Source organism: Lichtheimia ornata, assembly GCF_029851405.1.
Source record: "Lichtheimia ornata isolate CBS 291.66 chromosome Unknown scaffold00011, whole genome shotgun sequence".
Lineage (NCBI taxonomy): Eukaryota > Fungi > Mucoromycota > Mucoromycetes > Mucorales > Lichtheimiaceae > Lichtheimia > Lichtheimia ornata.
This window is the reverse complement of record NW_026695331.1, coordinates 151973-172813: the sequence shown is the minus strand read 5'-3', so window position 1 is coordinate 172813 and position 20841 is coordinate 151973. Positions and strand designations below refer to the sequence as shown.

The 20841-nt window shown below is 44.1% G+C and overlaps 8 protein-coding genes across 8 annotated transcripts; 2 read left to right on the top strand and 6 right to left on the bottom strand.

Annotated features, from left to right (window-relative positions):
• Positions 1–19: 19 nt before the first annotated feature.
• Positions 20–2882, bottom strand: O0I10_003397 (uncharacterized protein; the record flags this gene model as incomplete). Its single annotated transcript, XM_058483468.1, has 4 exons — positions 20–184; positions 245–1767; positions 1831–1882; positions 2811–2882. The coding sequence occupies 4 exons, from the start codon at positions 2880–2882 to the stop codon at positions 20–22; spliced, it is 1812 nt and encodes a 603-aa protein (XP_058345667.1).
• A 248-nt stretch (positions 2883–3130) lies between these two features.
• Positions 3131–3853, top strand: O0I10_003396 (uncharacterized protein; the record flags this gene model as incomplete). The annotated part of the gene is made up of 3 exons (XM_058483467.1): positions 3131–3178; positions 3237–3307; positions 3370–3853. The coding sequence occupies 3 exons, from the start codon at positions 3131–3133 to the stop codon at positions 3851–3853; spliced, it is 603 nt and encodes a 200-aa protein (XP_058345666.1).
• A 3801-nt stretch (positions 3854–7654) lies between these two features.
• O0I10_003395 (uncharacterized protein) lies at positions 7655–8079 on the bottom strand (the record flags this gene model as incomplete). Its single annotated transcript, XM_058483466.1, has 2 exons — positions 7655–7951; positions 8011–8079. The coding sequence occupies 2 exons, from the start codon at positions 8077–8079 to the stop codon at positions 7655–7657; spliced, it is 366 nt and encodes a 121-aa protein (XP_058345665.1).
• Positions 8080–8851: 772 nt separating this feature from the next.
• Positions 8852–10147, bottom strand: O0I10_003394 (uncharacterized protein; the record flags this gene model as incomplete). Its single annotated transcript, XM_058483465.1, has 4 exons — positions 8852–9243; positions 9323–9496; positions 9562–9965; positions 10032–10147. The coding sequence occupies 4 exons, from the start codon at positions 10145–10147 to the stop codon at positions 8852–8854; spliced, it is 1086 nt and encodes a 361-aa protein (XP_058345664.1).
• Positions 10148–10745: 598 nt separating this feature from the next.
• Positions 10746–12067, bottom strand: O0I10_003393 (S-adenosylmethionine synthase; the record flags this gene model as incomplete). Its single annotated transcript, XM_058483464.1, has 3 exons — positions 10746–11514; positions 11607–11937; positions 12016–12067. The coding sequence occupies 3 exons, from the start codon at positions 12065–12067 to the stop codon at positions 10746–10748; spliced, it is 1152 nt and encodes a 383-aa protein (XP_058345663.1).
• Positions 12068–14382: 2315 nt separating this feature from the next.
• Positions 14383–15362, top strand: O0I10_003392 (uncharacterized protein; the record flags this gene model as incomplete). Its single annotated transcript, XM_058483463.1, has 2 exons — positions 14383–15025; positions 15259–15362. 2 exons carry the CDS (start codon positions 14383–14385, stop codon positions 15360–15362), a joined length of 747 nt encoding a protein of 248 aa, XP_058345662.1.
• Positions 15363–16684: 1322 nt separating this feature from the next.
• O0I10_003391 (uncharacterized protein) lies at positions 16685–17578 on the bottom strand (the record flags this gene model as incomplete). The annotated part of the gene is made up of 6 exons (XM_058483462.1): positions 16685–16770; positions 16834–16922; positions 16982–17169; positions 17241–17275; positions 17347–17451; positions 17512–17578. 6 exons carry the CDS (start codon positions 17576–17578, stop codon positions 16685–16687), a joined length of 570 nt encoding a protein of 189 aa, XP_058345661.1.
• Positions 17579–17938: 360 nt separating this feature from the next.
• On the bottom strand, positions 17939–20732 carry O0I10_003390 (uncharacterized protein; the record flags this gene model as incomplete). The annotated part of the gene is made up of 5 exons (XM_058483461.1): positions 17939–18499; positions 18561–18868; positions 18933–19080; positions 19153–19709; positions 19892–20732. 5 exons carry the CDS (start codon positions 20730–20732, stop codon positions 17939–17941), a joined length of 2415 nt encoding a protein of 804 aa, XP_058345660.1.
• Between the last annotated feature and the right edge of the window lie 109 nt (positions 20733–20841).

Genomic DNA, 20841 nt, shown 5'->3' with positions numbered 1-20841 from the left:
TGAAGCGAATGGGAATGAGTTATTCTTCTTCCTCCTCTTCTTCTATGATGGCTCTTGCTGCCAAGGGCTTCCGGCGCCCCAAGTCATTATAGGAACCAAGTTGTGCTCGTGATCGTGGTGCAGCAAATTCGAATCGCTTTGACGATGCAGTAGCAAGAGGTGCAGGACCGTTTTCTCGAATAGCCTGTAATCAATTAAAATTAGATGTGGGTCATAAACATGATCACAAAATGGGGGGACTTACCAATGGCCAAGATCGTGTGGGGTATGGTGTGGGTACAGGGACTTCCAATCTAGAACCAGATTGCTGTTCATGGTGCTGCTTTGCTTCCTGGTCATGAATCAGAGACGATGGATGGGGTGATGAAGGTGTTGGAGTTGTAGGCTTCATTTCAGTGGTTTGGTGATGATGAATTGGGGTATGATGAGGATGTCGTCCACAATCATCATCTTCTAAAGTAGCCACTGAAGATCCAGAAGAGGAAGAATCATCATCCTCTTCTTCTTCATCATCGTCATCATCATCCGTTGAGCTTGATTCTTCGGTAGGACTGGAAGCGGTGGATCGGGGAGGTCCAACAACAGAATGTGGCTGTGGAGATACCTTGTCAAGGCCAATGTTGAGCTCAACAGCTACAGGTTGTGGTGCAGGCAAAGCAATCTTGGCAGGATCTCTTGCATTGATGGGGCGTGCAGCCGTAGGACCAAATGCATTACTTGCCTTGTAATAGCTATCCAAGGATGGCTTGTTATGAGCTGCCATGGGACGAGTCAATTCGGGAGGAGTGAATTTTGGCATGGGTTGTGGTGTAGGCGTCGAAGATGAAGCGAATGGAGGTTGCTTAGCATTATCTTCTTGTTGTTGCTTAGCACCGAACCATGACTTGACTGATGACAACCATCCCGATTTACCAGTACTGGTACTTGGCTGTGGTTTGGGATCTATTTCAGGTACAAGATGTTGCTGTGGCTGTTGTTGTTGTTGCTGTGGTGGTTTTACAGGTACAATAGGCTCCGGTCGTCGACGTACAGGCTGTTGCTCAATCGAATCATCGGTTTGCGTACCAGCTGACACCGCTTGTTTTGTTCCATGCGTTGTCAATGATCGATTCACAGCAGTGCTATCGTTGTCGTTGATGTTTGGCTGATTGCTGAGATTATCCATAAGCATGTGCCACATGGCACCCAACGTGTTACCGGAATCCGACGACGTACGCATCTTTCGTACCACAGCTTCATCAAATCCAGCAGCTGTTAAAGCTGCAAAAAGACGTTCTTCCATAGGTCCCATAGCTGGTTCCTCTACTGCCAATGACGATCGTTTAGCTGCTGCTCTCACAGATGGTAAGCTGCTTGGTAAAGAGGATCGCACTGAATGTTGAAAAAGATGATGATGGTGAGGTTGTGTGATACGAGCACGACTGCTGACTGTTGGAGCTGAATATCGAGGTGGACGATTGCTGTTGACAAAACGACTCTTTTCTTGCAACATGCTCGGCATGGGTGATTGTTGCTTACGATGCCAGCTTTGGTGTTTAGGTGTACCAGGGCTCGAAGATACATCCGAAAATGAGTCGTATTCGTAATCGTCGCGTCGAGCTGCTGATGATGAGAAAATCGAATCGACGTCCGAGTACATGGAACATCGAGCACTATCACATTCGTCATCATCACTTGTTCTCATCCATGGATGTCGCATAATTTGATTGATGGTCAAGCGTTGCTTTGGATCAAGTTGCAGGATACCATTCACCAGATCTTGGGCCTCTGTATAACAAATAGATAAGCACATGATGGCACATACACATATACAAGAAATCAACAACATACCAGGAGAAAAGTATTCTGGAATATGATAATCCATGTATGCGTGGTATTGGATCTACAAAGCAAAACCTGTTAATTAACGAGCCTTGCAATGAAGCAGCAGCAGCACCTACTGGATGGCATGGATATACGGTTCTATTTGAGGCAAAGATGGTATTGAGAAATACCACAAGGTAAGAGTATTCACTATGATGGGATTGGTTGGATTCAAGTGGACTTACCAAACGCCATACAGTGGCAGAGCCTCTTTCGGCGATACTATTTTGATCAATCAGCACGTCGAGGATGTCATTGTATAGTACTATGCTCTCCTGGGGAATTTTGGCCCGGAAACAGTGTGACTCAAGATGCGGCCTCAGGGATTTAAAAATGCATCCGCTGTGCGCACGGCCTCCATCCAAGTGCGGCTATTGATTTCCTTGCCTACAGAGAGAAGGTGGATATCTCTTATGACGCCAATTTCAGGATCCAATGAGAGTATAGTACATATGGCGGCATACCTTGGCGCTGCAGGTTGGTTATTGTATTGCCTTCGGATGGTGTATTTGGTTGCAATTCCTTGTGATCACCATGGTTCAGGGCGTCGTGTGCCTTCCTTACCGAGTAGTCCATAATGAGAGTTCTCAAGACGTCTTTACCTTGCTTCTTTTGGGTATGGTGACAACAAAAGCGTGTGGGTTGGTTTTACTTGTTATCTCACATTGCGTTTATGGTAGGTTGAACATGTTGGATGATGGTACCTCTGGCAGCAACAAGACATTGATATCAAAGCAAGAATGCTGTATGGTTGGCTCAATGGTATGCGTGGTATTGGATCTACAAAGCAAAACATGTTAATTAACGAGCCTTGCAATGAAACAGCAGCGGCACCTACTGGATGGCACGGATATACGGTTTTCATTTGAGGCAAAGATGATATTGAGAAATACCACAAGGTAAGAGTGCTCATTATGATGGGATTGGTTCGATTCAAGTGAACTTACCAAGCGCCATACAGTGGCAGAGCCTCTTTCGGCGATACTATAATTATCACGGCTGCACGTCAAGGATGTCATTGTACTATACTTTCCTGTGGAGCTCTACATGTTGTGCCCGGGGACAGTGCGACTCACGTTGCGGCCTCAGGGATTTAAAAATGCATCCTCTGTTCGCACGGCTCCATCGTTTTACGGCTATTGATCTCCTTGCCTTTAGAGAGAAGATGGTATCTCTATTGATGCACTTCATCGCGTCGATCCACAGGAGAGTGCCGGTACTATGACGTTTCTTTGGCTGTGCGCTTTTATTATTACTTTACATCCTGATGGTCTATTTGGTTCCCAAGTCTGCGGGTGATGATTGCGTGATTCAGGTATGTAGGACTCTCGTGCTTTTTGGAGACCTTTGCTGAAACGCCTACCATTATTTAGAGGGACTATTGCAGAGAGCTGCTTGTCTTTTGGTGCTTTGGAGCTTACAAGATCACAGCTATGATTGCTAAGTATTGTTGGATGAGTCGGGACAATTGTTTATGGTGCATCTTTTATAGGTGAATCATGTCAGCCATGGGGAAATGTTTATGTCTTTGGTGGTGTCAACCTTTATTGCGTCTCGGGTGGTTGGTTACCAAGCAACGGGCGATTTCTCTGAAGAGTGTCCGCCAATGCAAGTCTCTTGTGAGTGGATTGTATCAGCAACAAACAACAGCATGCATATCTTCGGTGCCATATCAACCCTCATCCCATCATCTGGTTCTTCTCGTTATCGGCAATTCGGTGGGCATCCTGAAATGAAGGTCTCTTATCGCTTGATCACATCAGCAGCAAGGAACAACTTGTATATCTTTGATATCAGCAAGCTTTCTATCTCTTGGTGGTTCTGGTTATTGGCGATTCCTTTGATGGATCTCTACAACTATACGCGTCTTAAGGATGGATCATGTCATCAACAAGCAATGAGAGTCCGCGTTGACATCTTTGGTGTGACCAAGGTCATTTATGCATCTCCTCAAGGCATTCATCGTCAAGCTGCATTCGATTTCCAATGAAAAACGATTGCCATTCACATCGCTCTTTAGCCATATGTACGTCACTCCGCAGCTAGGATCTGGTTTGGGCTTTTCGATGCACAATGCTTTCTCGATTTGCATGTGGTCTTGGGCAGCAAGGATTGTCTCGTTGTCTCTCTTTGTAATGGCTCTTCGGCATCATGTAAGTATGCTATCTTTGGTGGTATAAGTATTACTCAACCTTCTCACTGCATATGCCCATAAAGTGTCGTTCCATGGCTTTCAAGCCGAGTACCACCGTAGCGGGTCTTATCAACAAACGGACGATTGCAAAGCATAGGCTTGATCTCGTCTCATTTTGGTTCTAGTTGTCGACAATCCTTTCGATGGATATCCCACTATACGCATGCCTGTTGTCGGTGGACCATATCAGCACAAGCAACAAAATTCCTATCTTTATTGTCAACAGCATTTACTCGATCATCTGGTGGTTCTCGTTATTTGGCCAATTGATTTCAACAGCCCTCTGCAGTGCACGTCTCTTATGGATGTATCACATCAGCAACAAACAACAATGTTACGTGTCCTTTTGGTGCTGTCAAGGTGTATCCATCTCTCATGGCATTCATCATCAAGTATCGCTCCTTTCCTTTGGAGAAAGATTACGTATCAGCATTGGTCATTGTATCGACATCGTTGAAGCAAGGGAATTGGTTTTGGTTGCTGGGGGCAACGGGCGTCGTGGATTCTCATATGGCACAGGCTAAGTGTTGTTACCATTATCTCAGCGATAAACTAGTGACATGCATTTTTATAGGTCCATCATTCCATCCAGCTATCTTTTCACATTCTCTTGGTGTCATCAAAGTCCATTTGGTCTTCTTACAACAGTTGTCAGTGGCGAGTTCTATTGCTTTGAAAGACGAAGATCAACATTTGAATTTGGGTGGGTTTCTCAGAAGCAAGCAAACGATCTCTATCTTATAGTTGTGGTTGTCAAGGATACCGTTTCCATGGTTTTGAAAATCAGCCACCTGCAAGTCGTCTCTATCGGTGGATCTTCAGAGCAATGTTTTTATCGGTGCCATGGCGGATCTCATTCCTCAAGTACTTGTATGGATACCTTGAACGTTCTCTTGGCAAGTCAATATTCTCGCGTATGCTATTTCATCAAGACCGGATTTATTTGTTGCAGTGCATGATGTGTCTCTCTGATGACGCCTACCCAAGAAGGTCGCTTGAGGACAGCAACTACTGATATGGCGGATGTTTATTTGCTATGGGTAGAACGGGATGGCGCCTTGCTCTTTTGAGTAAAGCATCGTTGGCAGCTATGATTCATATGCGACAGTGTGGTCAGCCCTATCGTGGCCCTATCAATTGCATTTGAGGATTGCTGCCTTAGCCGTTGGAAGTTAGACTGTTCATCAGTGTCCTTGTGGTAGATATGGGATCATGTATTGCTTTTCGCTCTTATGGGTCGGCCGCTGTGGGCGTGGGATGCTATTTTGTCCTTGTATCAGACCGAACATGTTGGCTCGAGCAGCACCTATAGAAGATGCTGTTGTTTACAATGGCAGCCCCCGTTATCCGGCTTGGTGCACCGTAGGGGAGAGGGTGACGGCAAAGCCTTCGCGTGGCCATCCTTGTCAGTACATGGGTTTCCATGGAAGCTAATTTGCCACCTTATCATCATTTATATATTTATTACGCATTCATGAGCGTCACTAACAGTACTCTAATAGCTATAATTTGATGTTGTAAGATATGACGGATGATTTACAGTACATGCCAAGGTGTCATCATGGAGTAAGGCTTTCTTTGCAATCAATCAACGTTGAAGGTTACTTTTGATCATACCATTTATCACGTGATTGCACATAGCGCTCTGCATTATGAGGATGAGTGGGAGTCGTGTAACAGGCTCTCGGTGAAAAAAGGCAAGTTGGGCAGAGTAAAATATGGGTCTATCTTTCAACTCTTCTTCCTCGTCAACTCTTTCCACTCCCACAACTTCTTGCCTCTTCCTCCCATTTTCATCTGTTGGCCCATTCAAGCACAACTACCACCTGCGAACGATAGTCCTGCTTCAGCCCATCATGTCAATCCTACAACTCTCTTGATCCGATTGTCTTTGACCGAATGGCAAGTTCATGGCGTGTACACTCTACTACAACACACGAGCCTCCTCTTGACTCTACACCTTCTCTTGTACACTCCTCTATCACGACCAATCGTAACAGCATTCGTTGCAGCAGTTGCTACGAGCAAGATCAGTCCATTCCCTCAAGTTACTTGCAGCAACTTGTCTTACAGCCTTTGCTACGTGAACAGCAGATAGCCATTGTATAGAAGCAGCTTTATTTACGTGTAGCAACTCGCTTTAATACATACAACTTCTTATGGATATGGATATGGATATGGATATTGGTTTGGTACATGGGATGGAAGGAATTGGGTATATACAACGCATGGAAAAAGAGCCTTGTGTTTGTGTCTCTATTGTCAACTTGAATATTATGCTTGATGCTATCATCATGGACGATTGGTGCATCCAATTACTGTAACGTACTTTACGCGCTATTCCATGGCAGCAATCATCATCATCCTTTGTGCAACCTGTCAGCCGTGTATCAGCACCATCATTCACTGTATACTTTGGCAGTCCATGCATATCATTTACCACCTCACGTCCACCTACGTATTCACTTTGCTGCATATGGATGTATTCCCAATTGGAGCAATCCGTTGTACCTCTCATGCTATCTCTTGCGGATGATGTTGGATTGGAAAGTTACTTTAAGGAATACGGCAATCCCCTGGACCAACCGTTTTTCAGTTTCCATATCGTGAAAGACCTTCCTTCTTCCTGAGTTGGACCTCGTCGTGTATAGGCATTTGATGTATTGTGTTATAGAAAGATCTATGGTTTGGTACATGCAGGATGGTAGAATGCTATTAGGTTTCAGATTCAAATGCTGTGATAATGAAAAAGAAAGAGAAAGACCCTGATTGATTCATTGTGTCTTGAACAAAGGATGTATTCGATTGCGTAACTCCCACCCTTTCTTGTGATTGGAACTTGTCAATAACATCGTAGCACATGTTCCTCTTTTGTGATTCATGTCTTGTAAGATAGTTATCTTATTTATATATGGCAGAGGATATGATCGAGGAAATAGATAATTTTGATGCAGGATGAGTGACAACAACGTGTGCACGGTGAGTTTATGAATATCTGCTCCTACAAGACGATAGATTTTTCCGTTGGGGGGATGATCCATTAGGTGATAAAATGGTTGGGCGCTTTCACCAGCATCATTTAGAGATTGTCCATGCATAGCTCGGCAACTATCATGCCCCGATTTGGCGAGGTGGCAATAACCATCATCTAAATCGGCTCGAGAAGATCACTGGGATTGGGCTTCGCTGATGCACTCGTGATCATCGGAAGCCATCTCAGGGGTAGTGATGGGCTCTTTTGTACCTATCGCTTTCCAGGATATCATTGCCTTCTTGTGTCATCAATGATGGTAGTGATGGATGAAATCGATATCATGTTGAATCAGATAAAGTGTCAATGGCGCAACCACTCGCATTGAAATGGAAGCAAACAACCTTTCCCACCAATCGGAGCCGTGTAAAATGGATGATCTGATAATAAACGCACACGTTTACTCCTTCATGATCAGATTAGCATCTTTATATTTACAACGATGGGTTTAGAGAAGGGAAGGATGAGAAAACAAAGAATGATCAATGGATGCAAGAAACGATAATGAAATGTACAACAATGGGGTCAATGTGGCATGGGGGTATACTATGTATTTGCTCTCCTTGTTAAAAGACATGAGGAGGAGGAGCTTGTTGAGCTGAGATGCCCATGTTGAATGCTGGGGGTGAAATCTTATCAAATAGTGGATTGATCACCATGTCGGATGGTGGTGTCATGGGACTCGAATGTGAAGATGTTGTAGAAGAGAATGATGATGATGATGATGATGATAGCCTTGGTAAAACGAAGGATGTGGTGGCATTGCGAGGGAAATTCTTGAATTCAGCATAGTCATAGCCAAGAAGTGGATGATGATTTAGAGCATCATTGCGCAAGCATTCTTCCGAACAATACAAAGAATCCTTTGGTATAATATAAGTCACCTGTTGGGCATGGATCAAGGAAAAAAGTATGTACATACATTAAAGGCTCCTAAGGCTTTGTCACAAAATGTGCAGGAGTTGTTGCACCATTCTATAGTGTCACTCATTGTATTTTGTGTGTGTGTGTGTGTGTGTGATTGAAGAAAGAAGGAAGACGTATGGAAAAGGAAACGATGAAGCAAACATTGGCAATGGGCTGAGTGGCAAGCCTTTATATATTTGTCGGCCCAAAAGAAGAACCAGCAGAAATTTCGCCTTTCTTCGGCTGTGTTGCATTGCATGATCATTTTGTCTTGCCCATATCAGATAGCTCGCACGTTGTGCAACCCATTATGCATTAACCCACATTTCGGACATGCCCTTCTTGCAGGCAACTCATATCAAGCTGGTGAACTTCCATAGTGTAGATTGTAGTTGATGCACTGCATCCTATAACAATACGTCATTGATATCACTCTTACGGTTGATCTAAAAAGTCTATCTTTTGAACCGCCTCCCGAAATGTGGGAAACCGTTCAAGGCACGATAGAATATTCGTTGAATGTTCTTGAGGATAATCCAAGTACACGATCTCATTCTTATAATACCTCTTCTCTATAGTAGTGCATCCAAGATAGCTGCACGATGTCGCTTTAGATTAATTCACGGGTACTACGAAGGTGGAAATGATCAGCACATGACATACATGTTAGTGGAACGTCAACTTGAGTCATTGATTGACGTTATGTTCTTTGCCAATCGTCATCAAGTTCTCCTTTTGTGGTAAATGTGGGGAGGGCTGATTTTGTATTTTGACAAACGGATGTTTCATTTGAGGAAGCGGTAAAAAAAACAGGTACATAAATGGGGAAAAAAGAATTTTCTATGCTATAGCTACTATTACAAGCGAGCGTTGGGTGTGCGTGATGCAATCAATTTTTGGTGAAACAGCTTTTCCGCATCCTGCCAAGTGCGTGAAGTATGTCGCTCCTTGAGTTCGAGCATAGTGGGCAAGAGGTCATGTGAATACATGTCCGACGACTCACGCGGTAACAAGGTCGGCAGATGATCGATAGAAATGACGTCCAATGGATATGGGTTTGAGGTCTCGACCGGAACGGTAGGGTTGTCAAATGTAGTATTAATCGAGTACAATGGCACAGGATTGTTGGGATTCGTTGTATCGCATGAAACATCACAAATGACCGACAAATTGCGAGGACCATTCACCAAGTCGCGTGTAAGGAAAGGAGGAATCTTCTTGGTCAAATAGATACAATTGACAAAAATGTCTGTGGATGTAAATGGATCATCATCATCATTAGCTATACAGAGGAGCATAATAAACAAAGACGCAATCATAACACTTGCCTGCATCCAAGATCTCGGGAAAAGGGCCACCTTTCTTGGTTTCATTGATATCCCACTTGATAATGTTCTCCTCAGGCACACCAGCTTTACGTGCAAAGTTGCAAGCACCAGTGCCACAACGACCCAATGCACCCATCACCAAGACCTTGGGCATCTTGCCATCATTTGCCGCCGCTTGAAATAGAGAAATCAGTCAAATCAAGCGTCCCATCTCTCTTTCCCCTTCCCTATTTATTTACCTGCAGCTGCCAAACGTTCTTTGGTGTACTTGATCAATGCATCTTCATTGGGATAAGGCTTGATAACGCCATACGACTTTTTACCACCATGGATCTTTTGGTGACACCACACGTCAATGCCAACTGCTGAACCAGCAAAGCCTGCCATGTATCCGAATGCAGCAACACGCTTGCCATTGTCGTCATTCAAGAACTCGAGATCCAGGATTGTGCCTTTACCCACGTCGAATCGTTGCAGTAATTCACGCCATCCACCTTGATTCTTGAAACAGTGAGCAAAGAAAATGTGCTTGTGACGCAAAGGTGAGTCATCGTTCTCAGGCAGCTCTTTAAGGCCGACAATGTATGCATCCGCCGGTGCATCGGTCTTCCAGCTCAAAGGTGCAACAAGAGGACAACCCACTCTGCGTACATGTAGAACACATATCAGCATAGGATACTTCAATACACGATCATTAAATCTTTATTACCTTGCATATTCCTCATCATCAAAAATACGTTGATCAGAGCGTTCCACAGTGATCTTGAATCCAGCATCCATCAACTTTTTAACAGTGGCAGGTGTCAATGCAGCACGATGTTCCATAGGTTTGGTTTCTGCACGTAGCCACAAGTGAGGAGTGGCATTGGAGGAGGAGGAGGAGGAGGACATGATGTGAAATGAAAGAGATAAGGAATAGCAGAAAACAATCAGCGTTCACTTTTATCAAAGATTGACAGCGCCCCACCACCACCACCCCCAATCTTAGCGAGTGTAGCTCCGCAAACCTGATATGAGATATTTGATCTAGCGACATACAAAGTTTTCCCACACTTGTTTACGCGTCGCTGAAATTGCCCACGCACAAACCATCAAAGTAGAAAAGCGTAAAGTTGTTATGCGAAAGAAGTTATTATTATGACCACCCATCCTTCATTGGACGATGTTGAATCGTATATACAAAAGCGAAAGCTATATCTAACATGATGAAAGGTAATTTGTGCGTAGGGATTAGAGGATAAAAAGGGGAGAGAAAAAGGGAACTTTTACAATGAGTATCTAGTTTGTTGAAAACATCTGTGGAATCAGAGGATGATGAAGAAAAAAAAAGTCAAGTATGGCGAAAAGAGTAGTGCATGATGTGGGAGATGTTTTGCGAGATTGAGAGTTGATGTGCGTGTGGGATGTTAAAGTGCGCGCATACTTAGAACTTGAGCTCCTTGGGCTGTTCCCAGGTGAATTCCTCACGACCAAAGTGACCGTAAGCAGCGGTTTGTTGGTAGATGGGCTTGAAGAGATCCAACTCCTTGACGATCACACCAGGGCGAAGGTCAAAGTTTTGGCGAACAATCTCAACCAAATCAGTCTCGCTCTTGGCACCAGTGCCATAGGTGTCAACGTGGATGGAAAGGGGTTCGGCAACACCAATAGCGTAAGAAAGTTGGACAAGGCAACGACGAGCAAGCTTAGCCTTAACAAGAGACTTGGCAATCCAACGAGCGGTATAGGCAGCAGAACGATCGACCTTGGACCAATCCTTACCAGAGAAGGCACCACCACCGTGAGCACCCCAGCCACCATAGGTATCAACAATGATCTTACGACCAGTCAAACCAGCATCACCTTGAGGACCACCAATGATGAACTTGCCAGAGGGTTGCAAGTGGTAGATGGTGTCCTTGAGCAAGTGCTCAGGAATAACAGGCTTGATAACATGTTCCATCAAGGCCTTACGGGAGTCTTCAAGACCAATGTGCTCATCATGTTGAACAGAGATGACAACGGTGTCAACACGAAGAGGGGTAAGGGAGCCATCTTCTTCCTTGCGGTATTCAATGGTGACTTGGGTCTTGGAATCGGGACGGAGCCAGCCAAGAGTGCCATCACGACGAAGGTCGGCCATACGGCGGTTGAGCTTGTGAGCCAAAACAACGGTCATGGGCATCATTTCAGGAGTCTCATCGGATGCATAGCTATGGAAACAACAATCAATATCACGTTGCATGAGTGGTGTTCCCTTGCCCATTTATATATTTTCCCAGGATATTGAAAAAGGAAAACTTACCCAAACATGATACCCTGATCACCAGCACCAATATCCTCAATGTTGAAGGACTTTTGCACAAGACCTTGAGAAATATCAGGGGACTGTTGCTCAATGGCAACAAGCACGTTACAGGTCTTGTAATCGAAACCCTTGGAAGAGTCATCATAACCAATTTGCTTGATGGCGTTACGGATGATCTTTTGGTAGTCCAAGTTGGCCTTGGTGGTGATTTCACCGAACACCATGATCATACCAGTCTTGGCAGCAGTTTCACAAGCAACCTTGGACAAGGGATCTTGAGCCAAGCAGGCGTCAAGGATAGCATCAGAAACCTGATCACAGATTTTGTCTATAGAAAAGGGGCAAGGTTGTTAATGATCGATGATCGCGTATATACCAAGTGGCATCCCCAAATCATGATACATACCAGGATGGCCCTCGCCAACAGATTCGGAGGTGAAGAGGAAGGTGTTGCTCATGGTGATGTAAAGTGAGTGAGAGATTGGATGAGGAAAAAAGAAAGATGAATAAAATTGTGGCAAGGCTCCCCATTTAAAACAAGACAAAAAATTTTCCAGCAGGCTCGTCCATCGATGTCAGACACTGATAACAGCCAATCATATTTCAGGATCGCATAGATGGCGACATTGGCGACGCACCTGAGTGGAAAACCCAAAACAACATGCCCGAGCGCAATTCAGGACCACCATGACACGATGCTTGTTGACAGCAAACGAGTGGCCACCATCACTTAATGCATCCTTGATACATGTACACACGTACACACGTATGATCCAAAACACTGATAAACAAAAAAAGAGATGGGTGCTGATGATGTAGGTATGCGTCATCCCCATTCACAAGGAATGTTCATGTGCACGTTCTCTCGAAAAGAATGACATGCGGTCTTAATCTAAAGGCTAAATGCAAGTTCAACCAACCACTCGGGCGCATCGCAATGGTACAAGAACTCTATCAGTAACACAAACTTGAAGCACCAGCCTATGAAGAGGCACCATCGCATTCGCCATCTCCCTTTCAACGGCCCCCCACTTCACTTTTCTGCCCCACAGGGGGAATGTAAATATGCTTGTCAAATCCATTCTTTTATTCATCACGTGCAAATTGTTATCATTATTTTCCTCAGGATATCGACATTCGACATTCTCATAAGGTGTGCTTGTACAGGGCACGAGTCCGTCCGCCCGTCGATGATTCTCATCATTGGAATTCTCTTGCTAGCTTTAACCTCTATGACTTACCCGTCACACTGCGTCATTGAAATAAAGCAATCCATTCTATACAACACGGCAAAAAGTAAGTTCACGTTGTTCCCAACAACAAGTATCCTGGCATAGAGAGGATATACAATGCATCAGCAAACGACATTCGACATTCTCATAAGGTGTGCTTGTACAGGGCACGAGTCCGTCCGCCCGTCGGATAGTTTCATCATATGCATGTAATAAACCTCTCTTCTTTGCCTTATACACACATACCATTTCAATGTCCCAGTGTAAGGCGCCTCGAGGTGAGCTTTGCATGTTCACAAATGAACGCGTTTCATTTGAAACCTACAAGACTACTGTAATGAAGATGAGTCAACATGTCAACAAGAAAGAATTTTGACAAGCGATGTCGACATCAAGCGTGAAAATGTGTTTTATCAGACAAGGCTGAAACAAAATTGAAAATGTAAAAGAAGGTGGTCAACATAAGGGTCATTCGGATCCAAATGGCTTCCAAGTTATCATCATAAAGAACACATTTTTCACGCATGGGATGAAGTCCACGTTGTCATGTTTGATACGAACCTTGTGAAAGAGCAAGAAGTGAATCAACAAACGATAAGACAGCTACGCATTTTATATGCCCAACTCAAAAGAGGCTTGTAAGGAAAAAATTCTTTTCCCCCTCGTGACTGGAAATGGCTGGGTGAATAAATGTATGGATCAACACCGCTCATGCGTTGCCTAGCAACAAAACCTACATAGCAACACAGTAACAATTTTCTCTCAGACAGGTCCGTGCACATCGCAAATGGGAAAACGCGTCTTTTAAGCACTTTTGATCCTTTTGCCCTTTGATCCATGATAGGATGTTGAGTGATAATGAGAACAAGTGCAATGCTGCTGCTGCTGTTCCCCGTAGTGGCAAACTAGGAGATGATGGGTCACCCATCACCCGTGATACATACGCACACACACACACATCAGTGAGCTGTCGCTTTGAAAAATGTGAGGAGGTATGAGGAGAACAGGGCGAGGGTGGATTACATATACAAAGGGTGATGACGAGGAGGCTTTTTATTTTTTCCCCAGCTCACCTGCTTTCATTGTGTTTCAATGAATGAGTGAATGTGCGTGTGATGATGACTCTGTTATCATTACTTTGGCTGAAAAAGATGGATTTTGCTGACCTACTACTAAATCAAAAAACGGTGGGCCATCCATAATGTGCATGTGCTTTGCATGAATGTTCACTGGATGAGCGTCAATCGAGCACGTGCGAAGCGGCCTATCGACGTTCCAGGAACGACATCGTGTTGAAAAAGAAAAACAAGTATACTCCTTCTAATCGTTTTTTATCCCCTTTGACTCCACCCTCGATCTCCCCTTTCTCCCTTTGTGGCCTTGCTCTATACAAATACGCTACTGCCACCATCATGCTTCCGTATAAATATATGCATACATGGATTTCAAGTAAGGGCACATTTCTATTTCTTTGTTCTTCTCTTTTCCCTTCTCTCTCTCACACACCCACTTTTTCTTATCTACTACCGATAGCACTTATCATGGACATTTCCAGCTCGTTAACATTGACACAAGTGTTCCAACAACCCATTGTCCCCTTGTCGTTTTTGGCGAGCTTTTTATCGTTGGGTGGTTTCTTTTATGGATGCATCTATACGGGCGTGGCCAAGACTGAAAAGCAGATTAGCTGGTTATTGACGTTTGCGAGCAGCCTTGTATGCACCATCATCTCGACCCCATGCTTTTATCGATTCTGGCGATCTGGTTGGGATATTCGATTGCTTGGTATGGAATCGACATGGCACACAGCTAGCGTATGCTTTTTCATCACATACTTGATCCTTGATCTTACGATGGGCTCGCTCTATTATCGTCGTCGTATCACGTTTCTTACCGGATGGTTCCATCACACCCTTTACATCTTGATTCTTTTATGGTTTTTGCGTTTGCGCACAGCCTCTTTCTTTTGCACCGCTGCCATTCTCGAGGTACCTACCCTTGTTCTTGCGCTCGGATCACTGAAACAATCGTGGCGTTGTGATTTCTTATTTGCATCATCTTTCTTTGTGCTGCGCTTGGTCATGCATGCATGGATGATCCACGAGCTCAAACAACATCATCGTGTGCAAAGTCTCTGGATGGTTGCTGTGGTGGTGTTCCCTTTGCACCTTTATTGGTTCTATGGTAAGTTTTGTCACTTTTCCTTCTTTGTTAGTAGAGGAGTGGTCAAGGTTGAGTTTGTGACGAGTGAAAGAGGAGATGTAAAAAAAACGACAATGACGAAGGGGGTGAGCTGCTGTGTGTGTGTCAAGAAAAGAGAGAGGGGAAGGAAAGGGATACATTCACTCTGTGTGAGGGATACATGTTGTGTAGAGAACGATGATAGAGCTTCCAAACTTACACAATACGCTTTCTAGGAATCATCTCCCATCAAATCAGAAACAATCCCAAGGCCATACAACAAGTTTCCAACTTTATTGAATCCAAACACGCTTGGTTTGACAAGGTGTTTGCTGCATGAATCTAATTACTGTCAATCACACAACCCCCTTTTGCTGCTATGCACACACACACACACACATTCACATTATTTCCCACCTTTCCAATTTTGTAATCGATTCTTTAACTCTGTACCCTTGCGTTGTGTTGTAAAGTAAGATACTCATTTCCCCCCTCGTAACAACTAATAAACACAACTCGATGAAAACAACAAAGTATAATTGTTACTTGTTGAGCATAAAAAGAGGAGAGCGTATATGATCAGCACCTCCTTGGTTGCCACCCAATGGTGGCAAGGCGCAGCAATGGTGGTGGTGGTAGTGATGATGATGATAGCTACCTCTCCTTCTATGGCCTCTGTGCATATCATCCCTGATGATAATCGGGTGTTGAGAGTGAGAGCGAGCGAGAGCATTGAGGAGAGCAAATGTTGTTGAGAAAGGAGTAATGCCGAGGAGAGGCACAGGAACCCTGAATTTTGGTATTTGCAGATTTGTGCAGTCGATCCCTTTTCTTCTTTGATTGTCGTCATCATACCCAACACCGTATACATTATTGGGGCCAAAGGAGGTACATAGTAAGAGGAGGCATCAAATTCGGTTTCTGACGTCTCTTTGTCCATTCTCTTTCCCTTTCCTACCTACGTGTGTCGATGCGTGTGTCGATGATAGAACCAACAGTATCAAGATCACATGTTAGATGTATTGAATTCATTTGACAAGTGCGCCCACCTGCTGCTGCTTAATCTCGGAAATGTAATCTGTGGTGCTGAAATACGGGTTCACGCTGCATGCAAGAGCAAACCTTGAGTGTAGTTGTTTCTTGTGATATCCATCTTAGACAAGTACGTCTACTGCGATGTTTGGAAACTCTGTTTTTAATAGGTTACTTTTTTCAGCATGAGGATGCAACATGTAGTTATCGGCGTCTCATTCTCTCACTCTCCATGTATGTATAGGCAGCATATAAGAAGACCAATGCATGTCATGCCTGCATTTGAGTACGTATGCACGCAACCTATCCCGCAGCTAACAAAATCTAGCCGTTTTGCAATGTATCCTCTTTTATGCGTCCAATGCTCTCATTCATGTATGCTTCCAGCCATGGTCAACTTGCCAACGATCATAAGTGACATGTGAATCGAGAAGACTCAAAGTTAAATATCTCATGGAAATCATTGTTTGTGTATTGTTGTGATGATCTCTACTCTTCATATGCATGAGCGGCGGCATAAAAAAAGAAAAGGCGGCAAAGGAAAAACACGACGGCAATAAGATGGATAAAAAAAATGTACAATTGTGATGTGTGTGAAAGTGAGTGAGTGTAAAGTGTGGTATCAAGTGCTTAGGAGATGACACAGCCGTTCTTTTCCTCCGAGGGTGGATTATTGGCCTTTTCAATCTCTGCAATCAGCAGGTCAAAGATCTTGGCTATAATAAAGATAGATCAATCATCATCATTCAATAGCGACCATGGATCGATCAATTACTTACCAACATTCTCGTTATGTTTGGCCGATGTTTCAATGGTTGGACATGACCACTTTTCTGCCATCTCTTTGCCTTCTTGTTGCGTAATTTGTCTACAATGCAATCATAAGCCCACTAAACTCTGATTTCCTCATCACTTCCCTCCTGCTACCTTTGGATATTCAAATCACTCTTGTTGCCGACAATCACACATGGAACGTTGTCAAGACCAGTGAAATCAAGAATCTTATCACGAATGACTTGGATCATATCAAGGCTGGAACGAGAAGCGATCGAGTAAACTAGTACATAGCCGTGTACACTGGAAGCATGATGCTGGGACAAAATCGAGTATTCATCCTAAAAAGCAATCATGTTGGTATCCACATGCAACATCCCTCGTCTCCACGTTGTCGATCGAAATACCATACCTGGCCTGCTGTATCCATGATCTCCACAACATATTCTACACACACACAGAAAAAGAGAGCCGTCAGGGTCCCATCCAAAGGATACCACAATGATTGTAATAGCTACCTTGTCCTCTATACTTGATGCTCTTTGTGAAGGTGTTTTCAATAGTTGGATAATAGCTGTCGACAAAGTGATTCTCGCAGAATTGAATGACCAGTGAGGATTTGCCTATGAGAAACTTGAGTGTTGGAAGTTGTTCGTTTCAAAGTGGAGACCATCCCCATTTACCAACGGCTCGTGCGCCAAGCACTGCAATGCGTCTTTGTCGAGTAGCCTGGTTAGAGGAAGAGGACATTTTGTATAACCGATGAGGGAGAGAGAAGAGAGAGCGGGAAAGAAAGTTGGGTCTTTTTTTGGATTCTTGCCAAGGTGGAGAGTTTTTTGTATGCAAGCCAACGTCATGGCCAATTGAATGTACGCTTTTAAACCTTAGTGTGTGATTTTATACAAAGCGCCAAACCAACGGATGGCATGAAATGGTAGTGAAGGGGCTAGACCGTTTCAATGAAAAGCAAAACTTTTTTTTATGTCAATGATGTTGAATGATAATGGTTGTGTGTGTGAGTGAGTGTGTGTGTGTGCTTGCTGTTGTGTGTGAGTGAGTGTTGTGTGCTATGTGTTGGATTGCAGGGAAACGAAGAAGAGATAACTTTTTTTAACTGGAATAGCCAAGGATATACCAAAGGATGGCTTCATAACAAAAGACAAATTGACGTAGAGTTTGCACCATGCTGACACGTTGTTCTCTAAACTTGGCTACGGTTTGATACATGATATCCACATGGCCTTGTTGTTCACTCTCACTGATCCTGGATCCACCTTGTCTTCTCAAACGATGAATGACCGTATCAATGGCACAAAAAGCACCCGCTCGACCACACCCCGCAGAGCAGTGGACTATCATGGGACCACATGGTGACCCTTCCTTCTCCCATTGCGTTTGGATTTCATCCGCTAACTTTACCACCGCCAGGGTGCCCGTGGGATCATCTGGTACACCGAAATCCATCCATCCCATGTAATGGATCTGTTGCACAGTGCGACTGCTACCATCTTGCCTCTCAAGCTTGAATTCTCGAATATGCGTCTTCTCTTCCGGTACAGCATCGGGTAAAGAGGAGGCTTCATGTATTCTTTGAGATACAAGAGTCACTTTGATGGGTCCATATTGCGTGGGCTCGTTCATGGTGGATGGCCAATAACGATGGCATTTGATCTAGATCATCATCATGTTATGATTGCATGTCATTGTCATGATGATGGAAATATGGACTTACCCTATTCATTTCTTCTTCCTTGGTCAACATGACAATGACGCGCGTCTCTTGTTCCCACACTACGGTCCAAAAGTCTCCAAATGTTGCTGGTAGAGGTCCTTGTGTCGAGATGTAACGTCGATATTGTCGTCCACTGGTTGACTTTTTACGTTGTTCATCGAGGCATTGAAGCTTGGGTACAAGGTCATCAACAGGATCATTGGGTGATGCAATCGATGCGGGGTCACAGTCGACATATTCAATATAGCTCGCATTGATATAGCCTGTTGATCCAGATGGGCATTGTTGCAATTTGACACGAGTATACTCTATATGCAAGCAGATTAATAACAATAAAAGCATACGAGGTTGTTGATTGTTGTTGTTACATACCAAATGGCCAAATGTTGGTGTATCGATTCAATGCTCCCATCTCAATACCGGATACAATACTCAATGGATGCTCTGACAAATCACTGGTGGATCGCGAATGATGTGCCATCAAATTTTGCAATCGGCGTTGCTCTGTGCGTTCAATGACCTATCATCACCACCACCACCATGCATATGTCAATAATGACTGATAGGATCATGTCAATGACACACAACTTACTTCATATAACTCTGCCAAACGTCGTGGACCTTCATTATCGGAAATCATTTCTCGTAACCATCCTGGGATAACATTGGAAGCTGTGACACCCATGCAATCACGTAAATGGTGGTTATCTTCAATGCGACCTGTCTCAGGGTCGATTTTGCAATGAGCAGGGAGGCGAATCGGGAAACGCTCCTTGATGCTCCCATGGCTGAGCTCCATGTTTTGACGAATGTTGGAAAAGAACGGGTTGAAAGCTTGATTCGATAGAGCCATGGTGGGTGCTGTGAATGGACCTGGTGCACCTGTGGATGCAGAAGGAAGACTCCCGAGATGAAGACCAGGCCGTTTTCGACGTGTTGATGTTGCGGATGTTGTTGTTGTGGAGTTGTTGGTATTGGATGATGAGGATGCTGAAGGATGTTGTTTGTTGGCGTATGCGATTGAAGGAGATTGTAGATTGGTCGTGGATGTCATCGATGAAGGAAAATGATCATTGTTGGCAGATCGTGGTTGTACGGGTGATGAGGCACAGCGATTGGGATACTTTTCTTGAAAAGCATTGATACCACCTAATCAATAGATAGCATAAGATCGCGTATTCTTTCATGACACATCTTCCCCTGTACACCCCCTTTTTTCCGTTTTGGATCAATCGCCCGTTCGGACCTCTTAACAACCCCTTCTTCTCATACAAAAGGGGGTAAAAGAAGAAGAGATAGGAATCAAAAGAGAGAGAGAGAGAGTATCTTACCTTTCAAGAAACCCATGTTGCCATTGTAACCGGCTTGATGAAACTTGACAAAGAGGTAACCAAGGGCACTCTCGGGAGGCAAGGTGTCGGATGATTGGTCGTACAAGACAATGTTTGCAAACTTTGGCCATTCCTTCCATAAAGTACGCTGACTTTCAGAAACAATGACGTCGGATATCTTGTCGAGGGTGAATGATGGGCGTTTGAGTATAGTGTTGGGTATCGACACGTTTAGAGCGTCTTGGATATGAAGCTGGGAATAATGTACAAATGAGCGAATGTCAATGAGTAAAAGTTGTTGTCGACTGGTCAACAGCTGATCCAGTTGGTCATGAGTGAATTCTTTGACACGAGCAAGGACATTGGCAGGGAGTGTGGGTTGCTGGGATGTCGACGATTGTTGTTGTTGTTGCAGAAAACCACCGGGAGATAAAGCACCGCTTGCAGAATTGATGTTGTTCCTGCGACGAGCAGCGAGACTACCCATAGACAGTGTCATAGGTGAAGATGGAGCAGGAGGTTGTTGCATAGCCAATGGTGTTGATGGTTGTTGTTGTTGCAATGCATGATAATTGGGTGGAGTGGTTTTCTTTTCCTCGTCAGTGCTAAATGGGCTTGTTGTATGGTTGAAGCGGTTTTGGATGGCATTATAAAAGTCCTGATGTTGCAGTAACGGAGATCGAGGAGCTGTGAAATAAGGCGTTGGATCAACAATAGCTGGTGAAGGTGTCTTTTCACCGAGTTCGATGGAGGATGGTATAGCAAAATATGAATCATTTCCACCAGAGGGAGATTGATGATGCAGTGCTCCATTTGGGGTGGTGCTAGAGCATTCAATCATAGTAGTAATAGCAATAGTTACTCTCACCCAAAAAAGGAGAACAACAACAACAAGAGAAGGGAGAGAGAGAGAAAAAGAGATGAAATGGATGGATCGTGGGTTAGGATGG